Genomic DNA, 26,304 nt, shown 5'->3' on the forward strand with positions numbered 1-26,304 from the left:
GCAAAATGTTGAGGGGGAGGACGGAGGCCTCTGGGGAAATTGGAAGATGGGGCTCTGGAATCTCATTCTATAGGAAAGATCAGAGCACCTGGAGTGCAGGGAGGGGCTGGGTGGGGGTTAAGTAGCAGGGGCTGGGACAGAACACTAACATCCTGCATCATTAGCAGCACGTGGGAACCCTAGTGTATGGGTGCAAGGCCACTTGCCTCAGTTTTTCAGGTGTTCCCAGGGCCTCCATTTCTCATGTTGAAAACAGCAGCAAGGCTTTGGTACCAGAGGGTCTTGGTTTAAGTGCACATCTGGTTCAGATACATATTAGCTGTGGATTTGGGGCTGGTTATAAGGCTTCTCTGAGCCTCACTCTTTTCTTGGGAGATAAGGGAAAATAGTCCTTGCCTGATGGGCTGCAGTGAGGATTCAATTAGGCAATGTCTGTTAGAGCTCTGGGGAGCTGTAAAACTGGTGATGCCAGGCTGACGTCTATGAAATGCACTGGGAGTGAGGAAAGGGTCACAGATCTCCACCGGGGTGTTGGGATATCCAGGGACCGTGAGAGGCTCCTGGGTGCCCCATGCTAGCGTTCTCCACCAAAGACAGAGGAGACAGGTGATGTGCATGGGAGAGCTTTGCCTTCCTCTCTCACGGAACCACAGGCTGTCAAGGCTGTCAGAGCCTTGCTCCGCAGCTTCAGTTTGACAACCTCAGGGAACCATAATGATATAGGAGTTAAAAAGAAATTACTTAGGCAGATAGCGAGGGTACGGAAGTCCTTGATAAGATTTTCCTTTTATTGAAAAGCAGCCCCTAAATCCTTTTCTAACAAAGAGCGGCCTGTAAAATCGTGCTGCACACATAGACAAGCAAGTTGGAAGCTTGCATGGGTGAATGCCAGCAGATGTGTCCATTGGAATGTACTACCTAAGACTAAGCATGTTCAAAATGGCGGTTCCATCTTCCCTTTTTGCCAGCCATGAGTGCAGTAAGGAGCAGACAAGATGGCCAAGTGGAAAGTCCATTTGCATAATCAGATTTGGGTGGGGTGGCCAGCCTTTCTCCTGCACTATGTAAACGTCACACCTGGTCAAACCAATCTGTGAGCCCTATGTAAATCAGACACCACCTCCTCAAGCCTGCCTATAAAATATGCTGTGGTCCACCACTTTTCCTTTTTCAGATGCTTCTGTCTCACGAGAGAGAGAGCTGCTCTCCTCTCTCCTTTCTTCTGCCTATTAAACATTCTGCTCCTTAACCCACCCACCTATGTCCATGTCCTTAATCCTCTTGGCACAAGATGACAAATCCCTGTTATTTACCCCAGACAGCGATGCCGCTTCAATAAGATAACCACACATCACTTCCAAAAACAGGTTTAATTGATCAAATCTATTAACTAAAGTGAGCAGAACATCTCTGTTCATTTGTCCTCGAGCTTGTGATTTCCATGAATCTGACTTCAGAAGCAAGTTGCTCCAGAGACTGCATAAGCAGTCACTACTGCTGGTGCTGATTTCCTCACCAGCAACAAAGATTGGTTGAACACCTGCTATACGCCAGGCCCTGTGCTGCTGTGCATTCCAGCCACTGGCCCAACCTCCAAGTGGTGGAGTGTCCCTGGGTTCAATCTTTGACTCTGGTTTTCGTTCTCTCTCCAAGGGAGGTTTTGTAAAACCATAGGCCTATAAACACCGTTTATAACTCCAAACAATGTGCATCTCCAGGCCCAAGCTCCACATTTCTGCATCCAACTGCCTATCCAATTTGGAAGTCTCACTGGGATTTCAAACTTATGAGCTCCAAATGAAACTCTTGGCTCCCCCACCCCTAATCTTTGCCCAGGCTCCCCCATTTTTGTTGCCTGCTTCACCATCCAACTCACGACAGGCTAAAAAATCAGGGTATTCCCCTTGAACCCTCTCTTTCCCTCGCATTCTGTCAATTCCATCCTTTCCATCAATAAATCCTCTTTGTTTTACCTTCCCAAAGTATATTTACAAGTCATTTCTCACAATCCCTCCCTAATGCCACTCACCTCCAAGGTCCCATCCCCTTGTTCCACTTCAGCAGCTGCCCGACTGGTCTCCATTTTCACTCATGCTCCTCAGAGTCTATCCCCTGCACGGCAGCCAGGGTAATCTTTGCACACATTTATCAGGTTACGTCAGTCTCCAGTTGCAAACCTCCAGGGGCTTGGAGCACAGAATAAACTCCTAGGCCGTATGTGATCTAGCTCTGCAATTTCTCTGGCCTCATCTGACAGGCCCCAGCTGGGTACCCCTCGTCTCAGCATTAAAGGCAGTGCCTAGTGCAGAGGAGGCTCCATCAATAGTCGGCTTACACCACTCTCCCTGCAAGCATGTCAGCATCCTTGCACTAACATCTCTTCTGTGTCCCTTCCCCCTATTCACACAGGTGGCCCTTTCTTGTCGCTTACCTTTTGATCCAAATGTCACTCCTCAGAAAGGTCTTCTTAGGCTCCCCCCACCTGATCTAAGTTCCTATCACTGCCATAGCCCCAGCCCCATTTTCTTCACAGTGCTTATTCACTCTGTGATGCTATGCTATTTATTGATTTGTAGCCAGGCGTGGCGGCTCATACCTGTAATCCCAGCTACTTGGGAGGCTGAGGCGGGAGGACTGCTTGAGCCAAGGCATTTGAGGTTTCAGGGAGCCGTGATTGTGCCATTGCACTCCAGCCTGGGCCTTGGAGCAAGACCCTCATCTCAAATATATCTATATATCTGTATATAGATATAATTTACTGACTTTTATTTAGTTTTTCTATCCCTGACTTGAAGGTAAGCTCCCTGAGAGAGGGCCATGGCTGTCTGGTTCACCACTGAATTCCCAGCACAGAGAACACTGTCTGCCATGGCTGGTGCTTAAGCAGCATCTCTGCTGGATGGATCAGGAGTAAACCACTCCGTGAACTCACTCGCAAACATTTCAGAGTCATCCTACTTTCTCTCTGATTTTGTGACACTGATTCTCTTAAAAGGGCCCATGGCATTTTTTATAAACGAAAGAAAAAAAAAATAAGTCACCCTTAACTGTTCCTTGGAAATTCTTCAATTGCTCTTGACATCAGTGAATGATCCTAAAGTCTTGTGAGTCCAAGGTAGGGCACAGGGTGGCTGCGACCCTTCAGAGGAGAAATCTGCGTCCTGAATCGGTTCTAAGACTCACTTCAGAAACCACTATGGTGTGGCTTTATATGTAGGAGATGTGATTGCTGAACAGTCATAAATAAATATTTATTAAATTCGATCATATTACAAACACACTAAAAAAGTTCACATTTAAAAGGAACCCATAACAAATCCTTTTTTTTTTTTTTTTTTTTTTTTTTTAAACGATGGAGTTTCGCTCTTGTTGCCCTGGTTGGAATGCAATGGCACGATCTCGGCTCACTGCAACCTCTGCCTGCCAGGTTCAAGCGATTCTCCTGGTTCAGCCTCCCAAGTAGCTGGGATTACAGGTGCCCACCACCACTCCCAGCTAATTTTTTTTTATTTTTAGTAGAGATAGGGGTCTCAACATGTTGGTCAGGTTGGTCTCGAACTCCTGACCTCATGTGATCCACCCATCTCAGCCTCCCAAAGTGCTGGGATTACAGGCATGAACCATCACACCAGGCCAACAGATCCTTTTATAAAGGGAAAATATTGCGAAACTGGATGATCACCCCTTGATTTGCCCATGCTGTGGATGTGTATTTGCATAGGTTCATTTTCTTAAAGCAGAGTATGCTGATGGAGGGTACTGGAAACGAACTCTGTTTAAAAGCATGCCACAGCTCACCAGGTGTGAGAAACTCTGCCTATAAAGAAAAACTAATTAGCCAGAAATAACTGACAAGTCATTTCTTTTGACAGAGGTGTCTGTTAAAATGGCTCCCTTTTCTGGGAACCAGAAGCAGCAAAAAATTTTCTTCCACTCATTCCTGCACAGTGTCATGTTGTAGAGGATGGGGTTTAGGGCTGAATTAGCAAATGTGAAGGCCACCACCCAGAAGAAGAGGGACGGCCAGATGACCAGGTCTTGCTTGAAGTTCTGGATCAGGATGAGGAGGATGGTGATGATGATGGGGCTCCACATGATGAAGAAGGAGACCATGAGCAGGAAGAGGGTTCGGAACAGCCGGAAGTCCTGCTGGGACACGCGGATCTGGTGGCTCTCCGAGTAGGCCAGGCTTACTGTGAGCCTCTTCCTTGATGCCTTTGTGATCTGTGGAAAACCAAAACAGGACTGGAGCCACAGGTGACTGAGGGTTGTTGGGGGTTTTGAGTTAGGGGCCCAGGAGGTGGAATCTGCTATCCCCAAGGCACTGAGGCTGTGTGCCTCTGGGACTTTGCCTGCCCAAGCTTAGAATGTGCTGGAGAAACGGGACCCCTGGCTGGACTCCTGAGAAATAAAGCAGAAAATCACCTACCTCGTAAACAGAGTTATGAGGGGAAGTGAAAAGCCTGAATTGGGTGGTCTAGAAGAGGGACATCTTCCCCGTTATTTTTTTTAAAAGGGGTGACTCTTTAATTGTTTGCAAGCACAATGTGCTCAGGGTACAAACTCAAACAATGCTATTCTGATGGGGAGCAAACGAAGAACATCAGGTCTCCAGCCTTCTGTGCCCTCCATTTCCACCCTGAGAGGTGACCAGCATAAGTATTTTCCCATATGGCCTTCTGGAAATGCACCACTACCACACACAATATTCCTGGCTGTGGGATTGCAGGCATCTGCTCTTCTGCTGGTACACAGATGGGCCCACACCACGCACCACACTCCGGGCCTCGCTCCTTTTTCACCTAGCAATATATCATGGTGCTCGGGCCACATCTGCACAGAGAAGGCACTTTATTCTTGTTATCTTCTATAAATGGTGGTTGCAATTTATTCAGCCCCTATTGAGGAGTATTTTATTTCTTTGGCTTTGTTTGGGGAGGTAGCAGCTGAAGTAGCAGTATGCATACTCTTCCCCTCTCTCCCTATATTAGTCCGTTCTCATGCTGCTATAAGGACATACCCAAGACTGGATAATTTATAAAGGAAAGAGGTTTAATTGACTCATAGTTCTGTGGGGCTGGGGAGGCCTCAGGAAACTTACAATCATGGCAGAAGGGGAAGCAAATGTGTCCTTTTCCACATGGCGGCAGGAAGGAGAAGAATGAGAACCAAGCGAAGAGGGAAGACCCTTATAAAACCATCAGATTTTGTGCGAACTTACTATCACGAGAGCAGCTTGGGGGAAACCATCCCCATGATTCAATTACCTCCCATCGGGTTCCTCCCGTGACATATGGGGATTATGGGAACTACAATTCCAGATGAGATTTGGGTGGGGACACAGTCAAACCATATCACTCCCGTACAGGTTGTTGAGTGGGAGATGGTATACCCGTGTGGCAGGCCAGGCAGAAGGGAGCACTGGACCCCACCCTAGGTTCCTTTCCTTTTGCAGGAGCGGGAGAAAATGGATCCTAGTCTTGCCTACAGGCCCCGGAGTCAGGGGGTAAGGAAGGATGAAGTGATCAGAGGCTGCTCATTTGCTGGAGCAGCTGCTGTCAGGAGCCAACCTGAAAATGAAGCTGAGAGTGTGGGAAGGGTCTTCCCATACCTCTTGGGAGTGGGTGTGGGAAGGGCCCGCCCATGGGTTGGAGTGGGTGCTGCTTGGGAATGATCCCCTCAACAGCAGGGCCTGTTGGCACCACCACCAGACACAGGGAAATCAGAGGCAATGACCAACAGAGGGGGCAACCACCTCATATGGGCAATCATGCAAGTTCCTTGTCTTTGTGGGAGACCAGACCACTGGCAGGGCAGCCCATCCTCCTTCTCTGTCTTCTTCCCAGCTCCAGCACCACACACCCACATCCTATGCCTCGGGCAGGGGAAGCTTTGAACTGACTGTGAGACTGACATTGTAAATAACCAAAAAGTGACTGGAAAGCGCTGTAAATCAGACACAGGTGTCATTAAAGGTGCCCCTGTCCCAGCAAGACAGAGGAGCTGGTCAGAGCACTGCTGGTGATGTTTGTGGAAAATGACCATTTTATATTTATGTCCGCTGTTGAGAGGTGGCAACTGGGGGAATGAGCTTCCTCATGCATATCCTTGCACACCTAGGTGAGCATATCGGTAGAATAAATTCCTACCAAGTGGAGCTGCTGGGACCTCTAATATTTTGTATTAATGAACAGGGCTGGCAGTGAAGCAGAGGCATGGCAGGCAATGAAGGCAGCCCTGGTTATGTGGGCTTAGAAGGGGATTCTGGACTCTTCTTTCAGGAGATCCTACAGGTGTCCCCCAAGACTCCTGAATCTCAAGACGGGGAGTAATTAGAAGGTAATTAACATCATTCACAGTTCAGGCCAGTTTAACTGCAAGATCAGAATGGCTGAAAATATTCCCGTTAGAATACTTGTAACTAGGCCGGGCATGGTGGCTCATGCCTCGAATCCCAGCACTTTGGGAGGCTGAGGCAGGCAGATCACCTGAGGTCAGGGGTTCGAGACAACCCTGGCAACATGGTGAAACCCTGTATCTACTACAAATATACAAAAATGAGCTGGGCATGGTGGTGGGCGCCTGTAATCCCAACTACTCAGGAGGCTGAAGCATGAGAATCGCTTGAACCCAGGAGGTGGAGGTTGCAGTGAGTCGAGATTGCGCCATTGCACTCCAGCCTGGGTGACAGAGTGAGGCCCTGTCTCAAAAAAAAAAAAAAAAAAAAAAAAAAAAAAAAAAAAAACAACTTGTAACTAGCTAATTAAAGGATAGTTGTTTGTTTTATGATTCAATGTGGCTGCTTGCTCTGTGCAGGAGTTTAGGTCCACTTGTTGATAGTGGAGACCAGGGCAACAGATGCTGAGTGAACAGCCTCACAGTCATACGGACCTCTAGCCTTACTGAGGGCTTCCATGTGACCGGCACTGTGCCGCACATTTGATTCTCAATCGTCACATTTAATCTTCACACCTACTCTTTAGATTTGCACTATCATTGTTCCCACTTCCCAGATGAGGAAATTGAATTTCAAGAAATTTAAGAAGCGTGTGGAAGGTCACTCCACTGATAATACAGGGTCAGAGCCCCCATCTCTGAAAATCTAGCTCAGTGGGATTAAATATGAGACAAATCACAAAAGGCTCAAAAGGGATGGCCACACTATTCAGCCCTCCCCTCCCTTCGATGGCTCTGCAGGGTGAAGGTTGCTCAGGAGACACAGGGCACCACCTCGGGCTCAAATGCTGGAGGCTGTATTGGCACATCCAAGTCTGGAAATCACTATGTAGAATCAAAGTTAGAACTTGTGTTCAGGTGAAACCTGGTTAATCTCAGGAACCTGCCTTGGCTGTCAGATCTAGGAGAATCTCAGCTGGGCAGGGTGTCAGGTGGGCGGGCTGCGGAGGAACTGGCACCGCCTCTGAGTAGGGGTGTCGCTTGAGGCCTAAGCACAGGCTGGGGGCCCACAAGGGCTGATTCTGATGGCAACTTCGTCCCTCTTGCTACCCACACCATCCTAAGAAGGGCAACGATGTACCCAGGGTCCCTGGTGTAGTGTCACAAAAATACTTTTTGATGAGTGATGTTGATTAAGGCTCACATTTATGGAGCACCTACTATGTGCCAGGCCCTTACCTATCACTTAGTTTACCTTTTTAAATTCTCCCAACAATTCTGTGACATATGTGCTGTGATGATCCCCATTTTACAAATGAGGAAGCTGAGGCTCAAAGAGCTTACCAAACTTGCCCAGCAGTACTCAGCTAAGAAGTTGCAGAGGTGGACTGCCAACTTGGCAGCCTGACGCCAGCCCATTCTCTTTATCATAAACTAGTTCTTTCCCACTCTCTACTATCTCCGCCTGTAGGAATGCTTCTGCCCAGCCTTTAACTCCAAACACTAATGCCAGGAACTCGGAGAAGGATTCGTGTTTCATCTCCCGCCTGGCATCCTGCAGCATTGTGTTTCAGGCACTCATGCGACACTTGCCACATACACTATGTGGTAGATGTCCAGGCGTCCTTCTTACCTCTGACCCGAATACGGTTTGGATCTGTGTCCCTACCCAAATCTTATCTTGAATTGTAATTCCCGTAATCCCCACGTGTGGAGGGAGGGACCAGGTGAGAGGTGTTAGGATCATGGGGGCAGTTTCCCCCACGCTGTTCTTGTGATAGTGAATGAGTTCTCATGAGATCTGATGGTTTGATAAGAGTTTTCCCTGCTCCTGCTCACTCTCTTCTCTCTCCTGCCATCATGCAAAGAAGGTCCTTGCTTCCCCTTCTGCCGTGATTGCAAGTTTCCTGAGGCCTCCCCAGCCATGTGGAACTGAGTCAACGAAAGCTGTAAATTTTCTGTATGAATTACCCAGTCTCAGGCAGTTCTTTAAAGCAGTGTGAGAACAGACCAACACAGACCCCCACCCGACTGCCGGTTCCTTGGGGGATGGGAGCTGAAGCAAGGCACGCCTGTGTCTTCTGCGGCCCAGAGCCCTAGCAGGGGCCTGACAATGGCTGTGGGTGACAGACAAACAAACTGGGCTGACTCACGGGCCAAGTGCAAAAGTGGATGGGGTTTTTTTAAATTAATTAATTAATTAATTATTTTTGAGACGGAGTTTCATTCTTGTTGCCCAGGCTGGAGAGCAATGGTGGGATCTCGGTTCACTGCAACCTCCGCCTCCCAGTTCAAGCGATTCTCCTGCCTCAGCCTCCCGAGTAGCTGGGATTACAGGCGTGCACCACCACACCCAGCTAATTTTGTATTTTTAGTAGAGATGGAGTTTCTCCATGTTGGTCAGGCTGGTCTTGACCTCCCAACCTCAGGTGATTCGCCTGCCTCGGCCACCCAAAGTGCTGGAGTTACAGGTGTGAGTCACCACGCCCGGCCTGGATCTTTTTTAGCACTGACAGATGCTACTGTCTCCTTCTCTCCACAGTTCCCACCGCTGGTAGGGGGTGAGGAAGAAAATGGGGCTCTATAACCAGATGTGGCTCCTCTCCTCCTCCTCTCCCCATGCTAGATGTCAAGGATAGTTAACATTGATCCAGGATTGCAAATGTCTCCTGCATTGGGCAGAAAGCTTGATGTGCTTTTGGATTAAACTAAATGCTCAATTAACTTTCAAGGATTAATCCTAATCCTCAGAACAAGCCTCTGGGATAGGTTCTGCGGTTGCTGCCGTTTTGGAACTCAGAGGCCCTGAGAAGGGAATTGACTTGCTTGCGGCCTCACGGTGAAGTAGAGGAGTGTACCCCATGCCAGGTGCCAGTGCTCTTCTCCGCTGAGGCACAGCGCCCCAGCAGAGGCGGACAGCTTCTGGGGAATGTGGTCCACGGCCACTGGGTACATGATGAAATGCAAACGCTGGGGGCCCCTTCAGACATTCGGATTGTGTGGGGCTGGGTGGGGCCCAGAAATCTGCAAGTTTCCTAAACTCCCCAGGTGATTCTTGCCCACGAAAGTGTTGCAGCTGCTCATCTAGGACAACAGGCTCCGTCTCAAGTTCCCCCCAGTCCTTTGAAGAGAGACCTTTTTGAGACTCACTGCCTCCACACTCACATGAACTTCTGAAGATGGTGGGGAGCCTCCACCCCACCTCACACCCTTCTGCCACCCCATGCCAGCAGACCACTGCTGCCAACATGTGGGGATGGGTAGAGGGTGTTCCTACTGACAACGTTGGGCCCCTGAAGGTTGAGTCTCCTCTGGGGGCTGCTTGGTCAATCAACAGCCTCCCATTTAGAATCACTGGACAGAAGATTCCATCTTTCCAGAGACTCCACCTCCCTTTTCGTGACCAGCATTCAGGCCCCCAAAGCTGGGGAATGCAGGCCAGGCGTGGAGAAAGGGCTTTGTGTTCACTGTCTAACGTCTCGTGTTCTGCAGAAACAGATTTTGTTTCTCAGTTAAGCCCTGAGACAGGCTGAGGGTTTTCCATCTGCAAGCCACAGACTCACTTATTCGACAAATATTTATAAGCTCCTGCTATGTGCTAAGCACTCATAGGTGCTGGACACACAGCAATAAGCAAGGCAGCTCCGCCCACGCTGCTCTTCCATTCTGGTGCCTATGTGGGCAATGAGAGGGGGATCAATAAACATCTACTGTTACAAAAGGGTAGAGGCATCTCAGTTGCCATGGCAACAGTTGCTGGGCGATGACGTCAAGCAAGCCCCAAACAGTGGTTACAACCTGATCTGAAGGCACTTAGGAGTTGCTGGGAGGTTATTCCCTTGGGAAAACTGTTGATTGGAAAAAATCACTGAAGATGTATGGTGTGTCTGAGTAACAAGGAAAGAGGAAGCAGGGAGGGCAGAAGGGTGAATAAGGCCACTGCCTCAAGCACATGAAGCAGCCCCTGAAGGGTGGCCAGTAGGGAAAGAGCCAGGGTGAAGCCTGCTTTGAATTCTTGCCCAGGTCAGAACCAGGAAGGAGGGTGGAGACTTTAGAGCAGGGTTTCCAAAAAGGCATTCCATGGAGCACCAGCGCAGACAGATGCTCTGTGGAGAAAAGGGGGTTCTGTAATCACGTTTAGCAATGATACCTGGTCTATTACTGTGTGAGAGATCCTCAAAGTATATTGGCATAATAAACATTCTGTGAAGTCCTGCAGCAAAGAATCCCATCTAGCCTATCCCAGCATTTCCCAAACCCTTTCTAACACCTAACATTCCCATGGCACTCTACAGAACATTCTAGAAGACATACTGCTTTAGAGCAATAGAAGACCAGGGTGATGTGAAAAAGAGACACTTCTCAAGCCTGGAGATGAGACCTGGGTTACAGGAGCTAGTGACAGGTGAGAAGTGGGACTGGAAGGGCTGTAGTTATGTATCCCATGGCTTCAAACAATTTGTGAATTGTCTGTTATTATGCCTAATTAACATTGATGTTCAATTTATTTTACAGAGTTATGTAAAACCAAGCTTCACAGAAAAAGCTTGTACAGAAAAGCTGACTCAGTATCTCTGAGTTAAGTATATCTTCACAGAGGAGGAGCTGCAAACTGAGGCCCTGCCCAGACACTCCATCCACCTGGTATAAATTGCCTGCTTCCAAGTTATCAGCCTGGCAAACTCATGGTACCAAGCAAGGACAAATGTCATAGTCCTCCTGGGAAATGGGCAACAGTGAATTTTGCTAATAAGGTGGAAAGTAATTTTTAAGTGATATTTGGATTAAAATTGTGATTTTTAAAACATTATTATATCTGCTCTTTCATTTTATTGTGTTAATCCAGAGGCATATTTGGCTCCTGCAGAAACTGAGGATCACATTACTTAAGTGACTTGCCCAAGGTCACACAGTGATACAGCCTAGATTAGAACTCCTGTCTTAGGACTCTCTGTTCAGTGATTGTCCCACTGTCCAAGAAGAGACTACCCTATAGACCCTTTCAATGTGATCCAAGGCTTATGCCTCATTCATTCAACAAATATTTATTGAGCACCTACAATGAATGAGTCAGGCTCTGATCTAGGCATAGGAATATAGCAGTGAACAAACCAAAACCTCTGCTCTCATGGAGCTTGCATTGTAGTGGGCAAGACAGATGACTGTCATAAATGGAATATGACAGGTGTAGTAAGTGTTTGAAGAGAAATAAATCAGGATAAGGAATTGGAGATTGATGGGGAGACTTTTTGGTGAAGAACTTTTTGAGTAAAGACTAAATGAAGTGGGGAAGTGGCCCATGCAGAAATCTGGAGAAGACAGATCCAGGAGAACAAGTGGCAGGTGCAAAGGCCCTGGGACAGAAGTGCACAGTACAGCCTCAAGGCCAATGTGGACACAAAGGAGGGTGAAATATGAAGGTGAGAAAGGCAGCAGGGCCAGACCACACAGGGCATTAAGGTGAGGATGGTGATAGAATGTAAATTATATATTTGACCTGTTACTCTGTTACTCAGAGTGCCCTTTCACTGCACTGTGAGTCATGACAGCTCTTGCATCCAGGAGCTGTTCTGAGGTCTGTGATGGGGAGAAGTGAAGGTTGGCTGTGGGTTTAGACATAAGGTGCTTCAAGAGTAAACTGCTGTTTAGAGGTGGGTTGCTAAGAGGACACCTGCCCCAACTCCTCAGGTCTCATAGAATTTTTCCAGGTAGACCCTGGCCTTGAGAAAAAGATGGGGGTGGGTGGAAAATCATTCCTCCCTCAGCAGGCAGCTGAGAAGCGTGAGGTACGAGTGAAAAGGGGCAGACCACAGCCCTCTTGGCCCCTAAGGAACTCAGGAGTGAGACCTCCAGGAAGGAGATCAAATGCTGCCGCCCCTTCCAGCCAGCCCTGCTCTAGCGTCAATTCCTTGTTCCTGATGTGCTCCAAATCTGGGCTGTTGTTTATTCTCTTGCAAATCTTAGCAGCACCTTTTCCCAGCATGCTCTGAGACAAGGGTGGGAAGAGCAGCCTTGCCTAACAAATCACGACCGTCATAATTTATTCATCGCCTGCGACAGGCAGGCATGGCTCTCTCTGTCCCATCAGTAGCATCTCCTATATGCCTTATGACACCTCTACACTGCTGGCATTATGTTTACTATTTTGCAGATGAGGAAACCGAGGCTCAGGGATGGTAACTAACCTGGCCAAGGCCACACAGCAAGTAAGTGGCAGATTCAAGACTCAAACCCAGATTGTTAAAATAACACTGTCAAGTCTCTTTGTCTGTCTTCATGGCCTTTTGCTTTTTTTTTGAGACAGAGTCTCACTTTGTTGCCCAGACTGGAGTGCAGTGGTGCAATCTCAGCTCACTGCAACCTCCTCCTCCTGGGTTCAAGCGATTCTCCTGCCTCAGCCTCCACAGTAGCTGGGATTACAGGCGCCCACCACTACGCCAGGCTGAATTTTGCATTATTAGTAGAGACGGGCTTTCACCATGTTGGCAAGGCTGGCCTTGAACTCCTGACCCCAGGTGATCCGCCGACCTCGGCCTCCCAAAGTGCTGGGATTACAGGCATGAGCCACCACACCTGGCCTGCTCTTCTTTCTTATACCCCTTATTCGTCCCTTACGTTTGTGTAGCATTTAACAGTTTGCAAAGTGTTTGCAAAGTCTCAGTATCTTCCACATTGTGTTCAGTTTCTGTGCTTTCAATATCAGCATCCTTGTTTGTCTCCTCCCTCTTCCCCTTCTATGTCAAAGGTCCTTCTGGATAGAGAATGTGTCTTGCTCAGTTTTAGCCCACCTCCTTTCCCCCAAGCACTGTGCACAGGGCAGGCCCTTAACACATGTCTGAGGAATTAATGCATTGGGACTCAAGGGTCAGACTGCCTGAATTTAAATCCTGATTGCCACTTACAAGCTGTGTTACCTTAGGTAACTTAAGTTACTTAACCTCCCTCTGCCTGGGTTTCTTCATCTGTTATTCTTATTAGAATTAAAGAGTTAGTTACTGGCATAGGATCAACACTATGTAAATATTTGTTAAATAAGTTCTACATTTATCTTCCTTTTTCTCTCACAAAGTTCTACATTTATCTTCTTTTTTCTCTCATTTTAACTTAATGATAATAGCTAACACTTATATAGCACTATCATATGCCTGGTCCCATCACAAGCACTGTCCAGACCTTAACTCCAGGCCTGAATCTACCTCCTGCACTTGAACAAGCCCCAGGCTGGGTGTCACTTTAGTGGTCATTGGGTGGGCAAGAGTCTCATGAGTGACATGGAGGGGCCATGTCCCACAGGACCCAGGGATTAGCAGACCTGGATGGAGGTTGGCCTGGCTATGGGTTCTGAGCATCTAAGAAGGTTACAGACCCTCAGGTGCAAAGAAAGGGCCATAAAAGTGACCAGACGGTGAGCAGGCCCTACAGGGCACTGCTTCAATGTGCCTACTTGCCAGATGACCCACACATGAGACACTGTAAAACCAAGATTCAACAACTATAAACCTCCACGAGGGTTCAAGGGCTTTGCAGTAAACCTTCTAAAATGGGCATAAACATGAATGCACCCATGCTGTTTGCCTGGGCAGGCAACTTACTCACAAATGGGCTGCCTTAAGAGATATAAAACAGGCTGACTTGTCCTTTTTATGTCCCTGTACATATTTGTTTTGAAGGTAGAGATCATTTCCTGTTTCAGTGCACATTTGAAATGGACATTCCCTGAGGGTGGGTGGAGTAGCGACTGAGAGATAATAGGAGGGACTTCTGGTAATATTCCGTTTCTTGACCTGGGAGCTGCTTTCATGAATGCACTCAGTTAGAGCCTATACCTATGCTCAGTGTGCTTTTTATATATGTGTATAATACTTCAATAAAATGTTTTAAAATGTATGCATTCTCCAGTATTGCAGTGTTTGCGATGGGGAAACAATGGACACAGCCCAAAAGACCATAAAATAAAAGAAGTCACATCTGTAGCCACTAAAAATAATGAGCTAGAGATATAGGAATGATGTAGAAAGATGTTAAGATATAATGTTAAGTGAAAAAAAGGAGTTACAGAGCAGAGAGTATTATCTCATATCCGAAAAGAACATTGAACAGTGCCAGATAACCGTTTGACCATTTGAACCTGCAATTTCATGTGGTTCATCAAATACACACACAGTATACAAGACACATACATAAGCTTGTAAGAAAAATAACCTGAAAAAATACATCTTGAGTTGTTAAGAAGGTAGAGCAAGTTTTCAGTTTCTGTGTTATTTACATTTATGTGTCTCTTTCATTTTAATTTAATTTTTTGTAATGACCTGGTATTACTTTAGTGATGAGCAAAAACATAATCACAAAGATATAACTTTAAAAAAAACACCCTCTCCTTCCTCAGTGCTGTAGACCTGGGCAGTGAATCAAGATTGAGCGTGAACTCTTAGGTGTTCTCCGACCCCAAATTCTAAGATTCTAGCAGAAATAACCCCAAGTCTGAGTGAAGTTCAGTGGTAGCACTTGAAACAAACATACCTGTAAAATTTTGGAGTAACTGATCACAATGACCAGTCCCGGCACCAAGAAGTTCAAAGTAACAAAAGACACGTCCCACGAGATCTCTCCAGCAATGGTGGGCCAAATCAGTGTGCAAATTGAAATTTCCTGGTTACAAAAAGGAAAAGAACATCATGTAAATGCTGGCTTCTTATTGGCCTTTGGCTCAGTCTTACTGAGGGTTTCCTGACACTTACGCGGTTGCATTTCCCAGTTACACAACCAGCATGACACTGAACCCCAGAATCCCTCCAACTGCCCACCACAATTCCACTTACAAAGCACTTGCCCCTGACCCTCAGAATAGCCACGATTGTGTTTCCTGCCCTCCAGGGACAGCAGCTGAGCCTCAGGCTTACAGGGTGGTAAGAGTTAGAGTCGGTTCCCAGGTGTGGTCTTTCTATTTCCCTGGGCTGACATGCAAAGGGCTTTTGAGCCTTCTCTTCCAAGCCTGCCATTTTACAACAAAGAAAACGGACCCCTGAAAGGTTACAGAGATTGGAAAGGACATGCTACGTAACAAACACATCGAAACAGGAACTAGGTTTCCCTGTAGTCACACTGTGTAAGCCGAAGGCCACAGGGTCTGTGCTAAAGCATTAAGTGTTCATGCTGAGGGTGCTCAGGTGTCTAAAGTGTGTTGAGCTGCGTCAACCTGGCCGTCTAGAGCCCCAAGGCAAAGATCAGCCTCCACTCACAAACAGTTCAAGATGTAAAACCAATGGAATATGGCAGAAGAGTGTGAAGGTTCGTGATCTTGCTGCTATCACTAGGTTGTATTGATTCAAATGTTTAACACTAACTGCGAGAACTGAAACATATGGAGACCTTACTGAATAGTTACAAATAGTTTCTGCAACAATTTCATCCAATGAATAAATAGGCCAATGAAAACAGACATATATCTGTGTGTGTGTGTGTGTGTGTGTGTATACTAACTCCCCACATATAAAATTCCTATGCCCAATTGACTACAGAAACAAAACTGTTTAGAAAACAAGTGGCCCTAACACATGCATATAGAACAGATTTTTAAGAGCACATGCTGTGTAAAAAGACCACGTTACTGATTTTGAAGGGCCAAGGCATCTTAACCAATGTCTAGGAGTAGCATTAGCATCCGAAATACCATTCATTCATTCATTCACTTGACCAATATTCATTGAATGCTCTACTAGGCCAAAAGCAGAGAATTTTTAACAGTGAATCAAGACTGGGCTGGTGTGAACACATGGTAGGGGGAAGTTTATTAAAGCTTCACACATTTCGGTAATTGGAAAGAAACCTGCTTTTTTTTTTTTTTTTTTTTTTTTTTGAGACAGAGTCTCGCTTTGTTGCCAGTCTGGAGGTCTAGAGTGCAGTGGCGTGATCTCGGCTCACTGCAACCTCCGCCTCCGGGTTCAAGTGATTCTCCTGCCTCACCTCAGCCTCCCGAGTAGCTGGGACCACAGGCGTGCACCACCATGACCAGCTAATATTTTTTTGTATTTTTTAGTAGACAAGGGGTTTCACCATGTTAGCCAGAATAATCTCGATTTCCTGACCTTGTGATCTACCTGCCTTGGCCCCCCAAAGTTCTGTGATTACAGGTGTGAGCCACCATACCTGGCCAGAAACCTGTTTCTTTCAAGGATCTTCTGATTACTGGCAGTGAGGCTACCACTGCTCTCTAGAACACCCACACCACCCTCTTTTGTACTCAGGCTTCTGCCCACTATGGACCCCTCGTTCCAAGACAACAGTAGCAATACATATGAGCAGATACGCTAAAGCACCAATCGGAAGAAATGGATTCCAGCCCTGAATGTGACTTGGTCTCTAATTCCTGTTCCTGCGATGGAAAAATTTTAAGGGACAGTAGAAAAACAGAGGACACCCAGAAGCTTTTCTTAAGACCCCCAACTCTTTCCAAAAGCCTTTTCCAGAATGTCTGCCAAAATCTCTCCAGGGTTAGCAAGACTTTTGTGGAGGATATAATGATAGAGCAAGGTGTTCTCTCTACAGTAGGAATGAAAGAAAAAAAGCAGGTCCCTAAACTATGTGTTTCTCTGATCCCAGTGTGTTGAAGAGAATGTATATGTGTAAATGAGTATATAGCCATCCAACACACACACTCTTTTGCACATACACTCACATGCTTGCATGCACAGAAAAAAACATGGACGGATACAATCCAGAAAGTGAAGTGTCTATTTCTAGGTGGGACTCTCAAATTGTTTTTGTTCTTGTGGCTTATCTGAATTTCCTAATTTTCCATGATGTGCCTGTATTACTTTTATAAAAGAAAAAAGTTGATTTATAAGTGAAATGATGATCATACATGAAACACAGACCACCATGATAGTTCTGCCAACTTGACCAGCTATTTTTCTACAGAGACAATGAACCTGTCCCAGGAAGCTACCAAATGCCGTGACTTTAATAAAGACGTTCTCTCACCTTTTGATTTGTGGCTATTGCTCAGGGCAGGAAGTGTGATAAGGAAGTAAGATAAGAACTCTGCCCAACACCCTCACACATGAACTGAGAGGCAGTGCAACTGACTTGGGGGCCTAAATGATGGATTGGTATGTTCTTTAGAAGGTTTTATATGGTATTGTTGACTAAATGCACTGTCTGGTCTCATTAAAAAATAAAATAACAGGTGCCATGCCCACAGAGATCCAAGTTGGTGTCATAAGTTGGTTTCTGTGGGAAAATCCATTTGGTTTAAGTCGTTTTGATTCTAGATATTCTCCCGCAGGCTGTGACAGGTAGAGGAGTTAGGCAGTATGTCAAATCTGTAAGGTGGAGGTGTGAGTCTTATATTCTCTGTACTTTTTCTGCACATGTGAAATGTCTCCTGATTTTAAAAGGGGAACTTGGAAAACAAAAGTGGCAGGTCTGCCTTGTTACTGATTACAGAAGCGGAATTGGCAGAGTCAACAATAGTCTTCTTTAATTCATTTGCTCAACCACCCGACTCCAGACATGGTGGCTGACCACAGCGAAGCCACGGTGAGGAAGAGCAAGGCGCTGGCCCTATCCTCCAGCAGTGAGGGAGGCAGAGAAGCACTAGGACACTTCAGGACAGGACAAGCAGCTGGAAGTGCCCAGAGAAATTCAGAGGACCGGAGAGGGCAGAGCCACCTAGGAGGGGCTGTTTCTGCTATGCCTGGAAGGACCGCAGCCAGGGGCATAGGGAGGCCGGAGCTCAGGTGTCAGACCAGAATTCTGGAATGAAATGGGAGGCCACTCACGGTGAAGGGATAAGTGTGACTTGGATCCCCCAAATGTGTTCTGCCTCATCCCAGTCTCCACTTCTCCCTGGCTATCTCACCCATTTCCACGGCTCCTTTTGCAGATAAAGCTCCAATCTACTCTTTTCAGCTCCGTGCTTTCCTGAACCCCAGACTCACCCAGTAGCCATGAGGACATCTCAGCAGGAGGCCTCACAGGCACACTAAGCTTTGAAGGTCCCATCCCCAAATGGTTCCACCTGATTCCCGCACTTCCCGAATCAGGGCACAGGGCCGCCATTCTCCAAGCTGCCAGAAACCGTAGCACTGGCCTTCTGCCCACCTCCTCCTCCCCACTCAGAAGGAATCTCTAAGCTCCTCCTTCATCGCCATTGACTCACCCACCTATCGCATTTTCACTGACCTGCCCCCAACCCTTACCAAGACCAGGCCATCACCACTAAGTTCAAACTTCCTACCAGGACGACTCTGGCCCTTCTCCCTCTCCTCTGCCAACCCTTCTAGCACTGTCTTTTGCCCCCACTGCACCCCACGCTGTACACATGCGTGGTGGAGAACCCCTTGCAAGTTTCAGAACAGTACTCACTGTTCCTTTGGCCTCCTTGTGGACTCTCCTCTGCCTATAATGCCCTCCTGGTCTCCATCCCCTTGCCTGGCTTACTTCCTCTCATCTTCACACTCACTGGGGACACCGTCATCTCCCAATAGCTTCCTGGACTCCCCACACCCAGCAGAGACCCTTCCACAGCTCTCCACAGCTTGTGCAATCATCCCCTTCCCTGTCTGGAGCCCCCGCTGAAGTGTGTTACTAAGGGTGGGGACCACGCCTGCCTTTTTCCAGCCAGCATCCCAGCACCTAGAATTCTGACTAATACATATTAGGTGTTCAGGACAAAATTGCCAAATGAGATTTTCTAAGGAGACTCCCCTTGTGGATGGGGACATCTGTCCACAGGCACCGGAAATGCTGACCCTCTCCACACTGGCTGACTTACTTGCAAACACTGCCTATTTGCAGATCAGTTCCAGCTGTTTGTTCCAGCTGTTTGCCTATCAGTCCCTCTGATGATTCTTCCTGCAGTACCTCTGGAGACCCTTGATAAATCCTTGTTCCTATGCCTCACCTCTGCCATCAACATGGAAGACTTCAAGATCATTTTAGGAACCTAGGAGTCCTAGTTGGATATTTCCTCTTCTATCAGCTACCCAGCAAAAAAGAGAAAATATCAACGCAACAGATGCTTCCTTTCTTATATTTTAAAAGTATTCTCTAATCGTAACGAAGGCAAGCAAACTGTGTTTGTTTCCTCAGACAGTCCACACTCGGCAGAGACACGTGAACATTCACATGACTAGCCTGGTATTAAATTAGGGTAGGGTGGGGCAGTGGGATCAAGTGCCCCAAGGAAGTATAAACCCAAGGGTGATGGCATCCAGAGGGACCCAAAACAGTGGGGCTACATTCTGGTTCCATCTTTTGCCATTCTGTGACTTTAGGGATTTCCTCTTTTAGAATAAACAAAAGAATATGGGGTGGGGTGACTGTGAGGACCACATTAGGCCAGAATCTAGGACCATCTGTGTGCTTCTCCTTGAAGAGAAGGAGGCGGATTTACATGATTTGTGGCAGGGGCAAGAGGGGAAGGGTGCTCAGTAAATGTTTGCACAATGAATGGGCAGCACATTCTGGCCAGGACAGACAGTCTTCTCCACCTGCCGATGTGGGTCACCACCCAGCCAGGGCCACAGCACACACAGGCTGGAATCCTGTTGAGGCAGAGTGAGCTGACCTGGCTGAGATGTCAACGTTGCTAGGATGTTGACACCCTCTTAAAATGGCAGTCTGTTATTTTACGGCAATCAGAAGAATTATACTGTTTGAAGAATGTTTAAAACGTTTATGCTCAAAGATAAGGAAACTAATAATGACTAGCAATTCTTATGCGCTTAACTGTGTATGCACCAGGTGTTGGCCCGTTTACTGAATATCAGTGCCCTTGACGATCCAGTAAGGTTGGTTGATACTATAATTATGCCCATTTTGCAGAAGAGGAAAGTGAGGTACTAAGAGGTTAGACAGCTTGGATTCTGTCACAAAGCTCCCAAATGGCAGAGATGGGATTTAAACAGAACGTTTGACTCCAAAGCCCACTCCAAATACCAAGTTGTCTCACATTTATAGGATGTTTATCCCCTCATCTTCTCTTCAGGGGAGTTTTAGAGTCTGATTACCATGAACTACGGGGCACCCATAGCCCACATGGACGAGAGATTGAGTTTCTGTTTCAGGAGGGCTCTCAGGTCGGAGAAGCTCTAAGGGGCAGTTTCCTTGGCCAACGCTCCTTGAGGGGAGAGAGCCAGCATCTGCTTAGGCTTGGTTGATTCTCTCAGCGTGTGGTTTGGGTTAGGAAAATATCCCCCATTCAAAACATCCATATTTAGTCTCCAAGTGGGATGGGGCAGGCAGAATCCACAAGCAGAAAGCTGGGAATATGGTGATTGAGAAAACAAGCCTTTGCTAATTTTAAATGTGAGACTCAGTCAGTCTAGACCAGATCCTCCTGTTGCTTTTTTTTTTCTTAATGACTACACTCCTCCTTTTTTTTCTCTCATTCTTTTCAACGTATTTCTTCAACTGCTGAACCTATAAAATGGGATGTTTCCTATGTGTTCAGGCAACAACCCTTAAGAAACTGGGGTTTTTCTGTTTGTTGGGTTCCTGGGCAGGTAGGTGCGAAAGTGTGTGTGTGTGTGTGTGTGTGTGTAAGAGAGAGAGAGAGAGAGAGAGAGATGGGGTGGGTGCGGCAGACAGGTAGGAAAGAAGACAAAGAAGATGGAGAGCCAGAAAAGATTGTCCCATTTTTAAAATTAAAAAAAATTTTTTTTTTTTTTGAGATTGAGTCTTGCTTTGCTAGCCAGGCTGGAGTGCAGTGGTACCATCTCAGCTCACTGCAACCTCCACCTTCTGGGTTCAAGCAATGCTCATGCCTCAGCCTCCCTTGTACCTGGGACTACAGGTGCATGCCACCACACCCAGCTAATTTTTGTATTTTTAATAGAGACGGGGTTTCACCACATTGGCCAGGCTTGTCTCCAATTCCTGACCTCAAGTGATCCGCCCATCTCAGCCTCCCGAAGTGCTGGGATTACAGGTGTGAGCCACTGCGCCCAGGGATTTTTTTTTTTTTTTTAATTTCAAGCTTTCCCACCTTACCTCTACTAATTTCAGTGAGTAGGGCTCCTGTGGGTAACTAACTCACCTGGCCCCCAGTGCACACTGCAGGTTCATTCTCTCCCAGTGGCTTTGCCCAAATCCCTCAGCAAAGGCTCTTAAAACCAAGGAAGTATTTCAACATTAAAACAAGGGAGGTCTGTGTGCCCAGGCATCACAACACTGACCTCCACGGAAGCACCTTGCAGCGCAACTGTGACCACTCTGGAAGCACCACAGAGGGCTCTAACCACACCCAGATTCCCTAACAGGGGTACAGCACTAAGTGGCCAAGACACGGAAGGCCCTCGCCTATGCCAAGGCCTTCTCACCCAAACAGTCGCCTGTGTCCCTGTCAGCACACAATTTTAGTCTGGGCTTTGGCTGGGAAGTGACAAGAGTCTTATTTTTTAATGTCATTTGCCAATTAATTAGGATTATACTTGAAATCATTGAAAAAAGGGAGAGGCACAAAATACACATCAGAAAACTTAAGATACCTTCAAGATACATTCTACCTGGTCTTTCATTCCCTGAACATCATTTTCTCCCGTAAGAAAGAACATGAGGTGAAATACCTCAAGTTCTGTGAGAAATATACAAGTACTATAACTCGTTGAGAGAATAACTTATAAAAAAAATCAAAGAAACTGACAGCAGAAGCCCAGCCCCCACCTGATCCGTGCTTTCAGAGGCATCTGCGTGTCCCACCTTGATTCTCAGGTGTGTGTGGGCTAAGAGCAAGCCTGCCCACTAAGCCGCAGCCCGTGGTCTGCCTGTAAATGGCACCCACCTGCTCAGCTAATCCTGGCTTCTCTGGGCCCCTCTTGAGTGGACATGGCCACAAGCTTGCATGTTATTTGATCAAGTGCCACAGGCTTAATGGGGCTCCTGCCTGTTAATCATTCAAGGCCATAAACGAACAAACACCTCACAATGTATTTCACACAAGCATTAGAAACAAGTATTTTAAGTTTATGTTTTAAAAAAAAAAACTCACACAGGATACAGGAGGCAGACTCCATCCATCCTACCCCATCCCCTCCATAAAGGGCTGTGTGAGAGACAGGTCTGGGAAAACCCCCAGAGAAGCACCACCTCTCTGTTCCAGGCTCTGGAGGGTCACACACCCAGGGGTGTCCCTGGTGGGCTGTGTGTATCTCCATCACTGAGTCTTCCCCTGGTGACATGTAATTTCTCCCTCCCTACTCCCCTCTCTGACCACTTAGAAGGTCCCTCTTTGGGACTGTGATTCCTGTTTGTGTCACGATTACTCAGGGCACCCCATACTCAGTCCTACGTGGAGAGGGAGCTTAAGGGCAGGGGATTCCGGGCCGGAAAACCAGCGACCCCGGTAGGGAAGGGGAGACCAAGAACCAGCCACGGCAGACGCTCCTGGAGGCTGAGCCCCCAGCGCACAGACCCAGGTCCTTTCCCTATCTCTCTCCGCGAGGCACGGAGAACCAAACACACTGGGAAGACAGCCAGACAGCGGCCACTGTCCTCCACCGCGACGCCGCGTCTAAGTCTACTCTCCCGGGTGGATTTCGGCGCACGAACCCTGCAACCACGGGACAAAGCGGCAGAAGAAAAAGACCTGAGCTCGGGATTCCGGACCGCGGGACTCGAGGGGACCCGATCCAATGTCCTGCACTATCCACAGAACCTTATTCAGATGGTGGTCACTCCCACCGCCCCCCCCCCCATGACCTAATAATGACAACTATGGACCCGCTACGCAAAACAGAGCTCGTCGGCCCAGCCTTTGTAATCTGCCCATTTCAGGTGCCCAGGACACCTTGAAGTTCTAGTGTAATCCTTCCGTTGTGCAGCTGAAATATACTGAAGACCCCGGAAGGGAATTCCGTCACAAGTCCCCTAAAGACAGCATTGCATCTGGGGTCCCTAGGTCACACGCGCCTGCCCACGCGCTTTCAAAGCAGGACCATAACCCAACCCTGGACAGGAGCCCAACTGCTCCTTGAATTAGCGATAAATTTCTGGAAGGAGCCCAACTCCTCCTCGAATTACGGGTAAAATACTCTGAGCAAGTTATTATACACTTCGGTGTGCCTCTGCTTCTCATCTGTGAAGTGGGCGTGATAATAACAGTATTGTAACACCTGGCGAGGAATCATGATTCAATACAAAGTGATTGGCCACCCTGCACCCCCAAAGTTCCGTCTCGCTCCTAAACTACTCGTTAATTAACCTCGGAACAGTCATTGCATTTTGCAAGAATTTGGGGGACTCCACTTTCATCATTTAGGAGGGCGTGTGCGCAGCGTTGTAGTGAGATTTAAGAGATTAAACTTCACAGAGATGGACACAAGGTTTGGCACAACGATTAAGTGCACTAAATGGCTATTGTTGTTGATCATCCTTATCCCAGCTCCCGTCGGGGCCCCGCTTCCCAGCCTGCGCAGGACACCTGCCCGGCACGCACAGAGGGGCGCTCACCTGGTCGGCGCCGGGGAGCCGTTGCGGGACGACTCGGAAGAAGACGCAGAGAGGCAGAGCGGCGACCGCCGAGTAGCCCCAGATGAGCGTCAGCAGCACGGCCCGCGCCCGCCGCCCAGGACCCCGCACGCCGCGCTGCAGGTGCACGATGCACACCATGCGCTCTAGGCTGACCGCGGCCAGCGTGAGGATGGTGACGCTGCCGCTCAGGGTCATCAAGTAGAAGAGCAGGTGGCAGGCAACGGGGCCCAGCAGCCATGCCTCGGTCCAGCGCACGGCCAGCACCAGAGGGATCGCACTGATGAAGAGCAGGTCGGCGCAGAAGAGGTTGAGCACCAGGCAGGCAGTCGTGCCGCGGCGTCGTCGGCGCGCCACCAGCACCAGGGCGCACACGTTGCCCAGCAGCGACACTGCAAAGATGAGCGCCAGCACGGTTGTCTCCACTGCGGCCAGCAGTAGCCGGTGGTCGCCCTTGACGTCGGAGAAGAAGGAGAAGCGGGTGCGGTTGGCTTGCTCCAGGCTGCGCAAGGGCGCGTCGCCCGCTGCCCGCGCGCATTCAGGGGACATTCCCGGCGCCTGGCGGCCCGCAGCGGTCTGAGAGAGTGCTCATCTGGGAGACTACTGAGTGCCAAGGCGGGGAAAGAGGGAGGGAGGCGGTTGCGAAATCTCACCTCTGGCCCCCTCCCTTCTGAGGAGCGCTAGCGCTGGGTGCAGGGAGCTGCGCCCGGGGCGCGCGGGAACGAGGAAGTGCCCGACAACACTGGCTGCAAACACCACAGCTGGGCGGGGAGGTGGCGGCCTAGCCGGAAGCCTCGCGCCCTCTGGCCATTTTAAAGTGTACTCAGAAGCCAGAAAACTCACTTAGCGAATTCCTCGAGCCCCCGCAGGGCCTGCCTAACCTCCTTCATCCTTCAGGGACACTGGATGTGCGAAGCCTTTTGTGAACGGATTTAGCTAAAATTGATTTAAAAGTGTCAGAGCTGGCCTTTGGAGATTATTTTGGCCTGTGTCGTTCAGATTTTACTAAAGAAACTCCATGGGTCTGGAGGTAGATCCTAAAGCAACTTGTAATGAGTCCATATTTTTTGTGGGGGAGAGAGGTAGTGGAGATCTTGTATCACTACTTAATAACAGATCTTTAGGTGGATTATCTACTCCCTCTACCCCAGATTTTTAATCTATAAAATGGGAATAATAATACCTCATTAGGCTATTGTGAAGCTCACCTAGAGTTTGGCACACTTGGCACACAGTAATTACTCATTAAATGTTATCAAATGTTACTGTAACTAAAATGCATATATATTTTGCATTCTGAACAATGACATAAAATGCTTTCTTGTAAAAAGGGTGAGTCCTTCCAAATTTTTTAATAAACTTGCCATCCCGGGAAGACAGATATTTCAAGGCCAGATACACACACAAGCTATGAATGTGCCCCAGGTGCCACAGTCTGAGGAGCACTGGGCAATCCAGTCCTGTTAGAGATAAGGAAACTGAGGCCCAGCCAGAGTGACTTGTCTAAGCTGTCCTCTGGTTAGTAATGAAAGTCAGTCACCTGTCCCCGTCCCACGTATTTCCATCACACCACTGCAGTCTGGTTTTCTGTAAATGAGGAAGCTGGAGATGGAAAAGTATGCCTGTGGCCTAAGATCCAGTGGCCACTTCCCCAAGCAGCCACCCTCCTACCACCCACACCTTCACCCCCTCTCCCCTCTGCCATATTACCAGGCCTCTCCCAGTTGCCCATTCTGTCTTCTAATTGTCTTTCTTAAGGCTGGATCTTAAGAAATCTAAGTACTGACTGGGCGCAGTGGCTCATGCCTGAAATCTCAGCACTTTGGGAGGCCGAGGCGGGTGGATCACTTGAGGTCAGGAGCTCCAGATCAGCCATGGCCAACATGGTGAAACACTGTCTCTACTAAAAATACAAAAATTAGCTGGGTGTGGTGGTGGGTACCTGTAATCCCAGCTACTTGGGAGGCTGAGGCAGGAGAATTGCTTGAAACCAGGAGGTGGAGGTTGCGGTGAGTCAAGATCACGCCACTGCACTCCAGCCTGGGTGACGGAGCGAGACTGTCTCAAAAAAAAAAAAAAAGAAAAGAAAAGAAACCTAAGTACTTCAGGCTGGTTGCGTCAGTCGCAAGTACTGTCTGGGGAGGGGGTCCGTTTGTGTGTCTGCTTTTCACGGTATCAAACGGGTCTGAGCTGATAATGTGACTTCTAACCTGAGAAGTAGATGCTCAGCTTGAACACTGACTAGGTTCGAGTTGAAAAACAGAACTGGTTTGCTTCCTGAAACAGTTGAAAAAGGGCAAAAAATTGAAATAAAGGGAATTCAGACAAATGGGGTTTTGGCAATTGTCTGATTAGGGTCAGGGAATATTAGTGTTTATGTGAGGGAAAGGAAACTATATGTATATGTACGTGTGTGTGTGTGTGTGTGAGAGAGAAAGA

The 26,304-nt window shown here is 47.9% G+C and overlaps 1 protein-coding gene and 1 long non-coding RNA gene across 2 annotated transcripts; one reads left to right on the forward strand and one right to left on the reverse strand.

The window, feature by feature from the left end:
* Positions 1–768: 768 nt before the first annotated feature.
* LOC105480105 (free fatty acid receptor 4) lies at positions 769–25,150 on the reverse strand. The gene is made up of 3 exons (XM_011738566.2): positions 23,848–25,150; positions 14,917–15,045; positions 769–4,224 (listed from the first exon to the last, which is right to left on the reverse strand). Exons 1-3 carry the CDS (start codon positions 24,412–24,414, stop codon positions 3,835–3,837), a joined length of 1,086 nt encoding a protein of 361 aa, XP_011736868.1. The 5' UTR covers positions 24,415–25,150; the 3' UTR covers positions 769–3,834.
* On the forward strand, positions 10,176–11,041 carry LOC105480103 (uncharacterized). Its single transcript, XR_986295.2, has 3 exons — positions 10,176–10,277; positions 10,692–10,801; positions 10,912–11,041. It is a non-coding gene; the product is annotated as an uncharacterized lncRNA (long non-coding RNA).
* Positions 25,151–26,304: the final 1,154 nt, after the last annotated feature.

This window comes from Macaca nemestrina, chromosome 9 (genome assembly GCF_043159975.1).
Source record: "Macaca nemestrina isolate mMacNem1 chromosome 9, mMacNem.hap1, whole genome shotgun sequence".
Taxonomy (NCBI): domain Eukaryota; kingdom Metazoa; phylum Chordata; class Mammalia; order Primates; family Cercopithecidae; genus Macaca; species Macaca nemestrina.